This window comes from Parus major, chromosome 21 (assembly GCF_001522545.3).
Source record: "Parus major isolate Abel chromosome 21, Parus_major1.1, whole genome shotgun sequence".
Taxonomy (NCBI): Eukaryota; Metazoa; Chordata; class Aves; order Passeriformes; family Paridae; genus Parus; species Parus major.
The window spans coordinates 1,568,392-1,573,944 of NC_031789.1; the positions used below are offsets into that span (position 1 = coordinate 1,568,392).

Consider the following 5,553-nt stretch of genomic DNA (forward strand, 5'->3'; position numbering starts at 1 on the left):
ATTTACATTTACATTTACATTTATATTTACATTTACATTTACATTTATTTATGTTTATTATTTAAAAGAATTTATATTTTATTTTTTGCCCATTCCAGAGGGAATGGCTAAAATACAGGTAGGAAGTCTAAATTAATATCCTTAAATCTGAGTTTTTATAAACTGCAACATAACCTCTGTCTGTCCCCATCAGTGCAGTGGGCTGCTGATCTCTTTCCATTCACTTGGCATTCATAAAACAACACAAACTGTAAATTACTGCTTAGCAAACACCATAAAACCCCTCCAGCAGTTTATTGGAGTTTTAAGGTTAAAATCACAGAACCATTTAGGTGAGAAAAGACCTTTCAGATCATCAAACTAGAGCATTCACCCAGCACTACCAAACTGCCCCAAAATTCCAGATTTGCCCGGTTTTGTGGCCGTCCAGGCCGTCCCCGTGGCGCAATCGGTCAGCGCGTTCGGCTGTTAACCGAAAGGTTGGTGGTTCGAGCCCACCCAGGGACGTGGCCCTCACTCCTGGACCCTGGTGGGGGGTTGGAACCCCCTTGGGTTGTCCCTTCCAATCCAAATAATTCCATGGTTCTGGAGGAAAAACAGCACGAGGTCATTTTACCGTTATACAGATGGGGAAGGAACACATTTTGGGAAAAATCACAGCTGGAACTGTCCAAAATCGTTCACTCTGAGAAAATTTCATAGTCAGAATGCAGCTCATGTTTCTTAGCGCGGCTACAATGCACTGAAAACTGATCTTTAGAGGGAGGAAGCATTTCCTTCATCTTTCTTTTTGGTTTTTAACACAACAATTAACACCTTAATTCTGTCTTAACCTAAAAAAATGACAGCCAATATGAATTTGACTTCACTGGAATGATGAATAAGCTTATGGGTCTACTTTACATGTTCAGTAGATATTAATCCCAACACCAGTTTTTTCCTAAACTGACATTTAGTATTATTTTTTGAACCCTGTGACATCGTTTCCTCCCTGATCTCCAAATCTGTGCCAGCTCTTGGTCTTCAGGTTTGTGCCCTGGACATGCAGCCATTCCCACGTAAGGAATGAATGTTTTCAGGTTCTTTAGGGTCACTGAATATTCAAAATTCAAAATATTCTCAGGATCAAATGAAAAAAACACATAAATAAATCCAAAATAACTCAGTAAACCCCCAGCATGAAATCTGGGAATTCTCTTTTTCCTCACAAAGTTCCAGCACGATCCAGCAGAGCTCCCTGCATGGACCTGCAGGTTGTGACGGGGTCTCTGTTCCAGGTATCAGCTCTCCATGGTGAGTTTTTCCTTTCCTGGCTCTCCCACCTGTGCCAGGTGTCTCACCTGTAGATGGTGTATTCATTGGGCAGCCCTGAGGTGGGGTCAGAGCCGTTCTTCTTCCCGAAATTTCCTGTCCAGAGCACGGTGTCGTTGTAGATGACGATGGCTGACATGGCCGGGAGGCCGGAGCTGTGCATCTTCTGCCGCAGCATCTGATCCACCTGGGGAGGGAAGGGAAACCATGGACTTCCAAAAGAAAGGTTTTACAACGCATCCAGTCTGTACCAAGCAATGGAATCATCCACCCTCATCATCCCAAATCACTCGAAAGTGATCCTATGAATGGTGTTCTGGCAAAAAAAAAGGTATTTTTTTAATATTTGTTTATCTGTTTCTTCTAGAATTGCTTCTGTTGAATTATCCTGTGTCCTTTTTCAGTCTACATGACCACTGTGTGGAAGAATGAGGTGCTCTTCACTCACTGTGAAGAAGAATGAACCAGCTCACCCTCTGGGCAAGAGAACTGCTCACTGGAGGAGTTTTACACATCCATTTCTAGGTTCACGTGTTCTCCTCAATTCCCCACCTCCTTCCCCAGGGATGCTCAGTGGTAATGATAGTAAAAGTCTTAAAATCTTAGAAAATTCGGGGAGTTAGGAAGAAAGTTGGGTTTGGAAAGCCCTGGGAAAAGCAGGCCATGGAAATGTTAGGCCTTGTGCTTGCTAAAGACCAGGTCAAGCTGCACCTGTGTGGTCAGTAGATGATAAATGATACAATTGTTAGATGTGATTAGATATAATTATTGTTTAGAGAACATGAGGAACAATGTTAGGGGACTGGGGGGAATCACGACAAATCCATGCTTGGGTAAAAACAAATAGAACAATGTAAGTTTAATAATTAATATGTAAGTTGCATAATGATAGAGTACAAAATATGTTCAACTCAAAAACCCAAATTGGATCAGATTTGGGTCTGTGAACCCCTGACACTCAGAACTCTTTAAATAAAGCACCTTGATATAAACATTTGTGGTTATGTGTGTTCCTGAAGGCTAACAGTGAAATCCTCCATCTCCCCTGCACCCCTGGAGAGAAGCAGCCAAGAGCTGTGTGTCCCTCTGGTCCCTCCAGCCCCACAGACCTTCTCCAGTGCTTCCTTCAGGATGGGGAGGGGGTGGTCCAGCGGGACGGGCTCAGGATAGCGGGGACACATCTGCACGGCTTCTGACCTCACCTCCATCACAGATGGACCTGGAAAACAGTTCAGGGTGACACAGGTGACTCCAACAGACACATGGAGAAGGCTGAAGCTCACCCAGCAGCCACCACAAGCTTTCTTGGCCTAAGGGGCGCTTTGCACGGGGAAGGGACAACGCTGAATTATTTCTGGTGCCCTGTTATTGTTCATTCCCACATGGGATGGACACGGGATGGGATCAACCGACTCTGCAGCCTGGGAGAGTGAAGAACTGGGGCTGCACAAGACTCTGGCAGTGGGTTTAGCCCCCCTGGAAAGATGGGGGAGAAAGGGGAAGAAAGCTTTTACTGGTCTTCCAAATCTCTGTGCCACACCCTGGGCAAGGTTAAAACCCCCCCTACTCACCGGGCTCCACCTTGGGGAGGCTGTACTGCCACAGGAAGCAGCCGGTCATGGCCACGGAGAGGAGGAAGAGGAGGATGACCAGGACGTGGATCCACTTCACCTCCATGGCAGTGAGTTTGAGGAAGCTCCGGCTGCAGGGCGCCTGCTGGGAATGGAAAAGGAATGGGTTATGGGGGAGAGAAAACACCAGTGTGTGTGTCAGCTGGGAGAGAGGCCCCTGTGCTGGGGAATAAAGCAGAGACAGGACTGGTGGAAGTGTCCCTGCCCATGGCTGCGGGTGGAGTGGGATGAGTTTTAAGGTGTCTTCAAAGTGTTCTGGGATTCTGGGGTGATTTCACTACCACTGCTGCACCAGGGCAAGGTAAAGCAGCCCATGGAACCAGAAATGACTTGCTGGCTTTCAGTGAGCTCTCTGAGCCGCTGACTCACCTCTCCTTGTTGGTTCTTGTGGAACCCTGCTCACTCCTTTTGCTTTCTCCCCTCCCTGCAGGTGAAGCTCATCATCCCAGCCTGGCAGGAGTCTCAGTTCCAGCTCTCACTTCCTCCCTTCTCACCACCACTTATCCCTGGGTATCTTTCCAGCCCCCTTTTCCAGAGCCCAGCATCTGTTCATGGCAGCCCCCAGCCAGACCATCTGAGCAGATCCAGCTTTTCTAGATGAATGATGGAATTTTTCACTCCGTGCTGCCCTTACCCTTCTCTGTTGTGCCTGTAAATCCCATTCTATCACGTACCATCTGTAAGCTTGGCATTTACAGATGCCATGTTTTAGGAAACTGGCTGATATTTGAGTGTGTGCAGCTCTCAAAACACTGGAGACCATCCAGGTTGGTGAGAGAACCAGATCAATGTTGAAGAAAAACAAGGAACAGATGACAAATGAGGAGGTGCCTGAGCCTGAGCTGTGCTCCTTCACTGCCTGCAGGAGGTCAGGAGGGTGCTTTTGAAAGTTTGGCAATTAATGTTATAAAACATATGGCCTGCCATTTGCATCCAATATGCTCCACATTCCTAAGCTGTTTCAGGTTGTCTGGACTCACTTGTAGGACAGACAGATTGAAATATTCCCTTTAGATTTCCACACAGCCTTTTTTTCTTCTTCTCCCCCCCCTGTTTTTGAGATACAGGATAGTTCAAGCAAAAGCTTCTGCAAATCAACTGAGCCTTGTCACTCACAGCCAGGGAATCTGCAGAGCCTCTCCCAGACTTGTGGATCCAGCTGGGTTTTCCAGCCTTCACTGGAACTCTGGGTTGCAGCTCCACTTTCTGCATAATAACAGAAATATATCATAATTTTTCCTGAAGGCCCTCAGCCTGGCCAGGCATTTCTGAAAGCAGCTTATGTCAGGTTCTTCCATAACATAATTAAAATTCAGGGATGGCTGAAGACTGTGCAGGTGCCTGCAGACCCCACTCACACCTGAGCCTGCCTGGGTGCTCCAGATCCACATTCCTGACGTGTTTCTAAATAGGGGAATGCCATCCTGACAGCAATCCCACTTTTGTTTGGATATACCAGCCTCTTTCAGGGCATTAGCTTGGCAGGAGATTCCATCACTCAAGGAAAAGCCTGTGCTGAGATCTCTTTAATCCCCTCACACTGGCAGGGCTCAGTGTGTGTTCAAGGATGTTTTCCTGCAGTGAGGGGTGGGATGGGGCCCTCTGCCCTGGAGTGGTCATGGGATTTCTTGGATTTAGTCAGATCTTAATAACATTGACTCCTCCACCCATTTTCTGGCCGTTTTGCTGCCTCTTTTCTGCCTCACTGAGAAGCCCTGGTTCCTGAGTCCCAAAGAACAAGGTGAGAAGATTATTTTCTGGTGTGTTCCTCACCTCACGGACTCCAGACTAACTGAGGACACAGAAATACCGACTCTGAACTCATCTTTTAGCCCAAACTCATCCTTCACTCATTTACTTCGTGTGGATCCTGAGTGCTCTGAATGGCTTTTTCCTTCCCTGTGATCCAGTGGGAATGCAAAGAAACCCTGGCAGTACCACGGACTAGAGACATGGATCTCTCCTTCACTGATGGGACACCAGATACCCAAAGGTGTGAGAAATATTCATCCAAACCACCTTTCAGGGAAAACACCACTTTTCCCCTGCAGCTGGGAGGCCGTCAGGCGAAGCAGATGGATAAATCCCTACGAACACACATCACAATTCCCACTCCAGGACCTGTCTGCTCTCACCTTCCCATGGCTTCCCCCTCACTCCGTGCCTCTGTGACTGTCGCTGCTCACAGCACAGACACAGCAAGGCAGGGGGAGGGGGACACTGAGCACTTAATCACATGCAAATGAATGCAAACGCATGCAGGAATGAGCGCACGCGGCTTCCCGTGGGGACAGCTTAGCAGTAGGACACCTTTCTCTTTCCCCCCCACTGAGATTTGCAAAATTGGGATGGGGAGAAATCTCAGGGATTCCCCATGGACCACCCAGGCCACTGCCCTCCCCCACAAGGCACAGCTCAGCGGGGATTGGGGACAGCCAGGAAGACCCCCCCAGCCCCTCACCTACCACATCCAGGAGCTGCCTCAGTCCCAAAGGCTGTTGTCCCTCATCCAGGCGTGTGGGCACCTCAACAACCTCATCCTGGCCAGCCTGAGCCTCGGGCAGGGGCGAGCAGGAGCCCTCAGCATCTCCCCGAGGCAGCTCCGTGTCAC

At 48.2% G+C, this 5,553-nt stretch overlaps 1 protein-coding gene and 1 non-coding gene across 2 annotated transcripts in view; one reads left to right on the forward strand and one right to left on the reverse strand.

Moving 5' to 3' along the window:
• Positions 1-5,553, reverse strand: part of LACTBL1 (lactamase beta like 1) — a 14,412-nt gene that overhangs the window by 7,685 nt on the left and 1,174 nt on the right. Inside the window, exons 2-5 of the mRNA XM_033519364.1 lie at positions 2,883-3,027; positions 2,421-2,530; positions 1,341-1,498; positions 518-585 (exon numbers count right to left, since the gene is read on the reverse strand). Coding sequence (XP_033375255.1) covers positions 518-585; positions 1,341-1,498; positions 2,421-2,530; positions 2,883-3,027 — 481 coding nt within the window. The remainder of the gene's footprint in view (positions 1-517; positions 586-1,340; positions 1,499-2,420; positions 2,531-2,882; positions 3,028-5,553) is intronic.
• On the forward strand, positions 434-507 carry TRNAN-GUU. The gene has a single exon. It is a non-coding gene; the product is annotated as a tRNA-Asn (tRNA).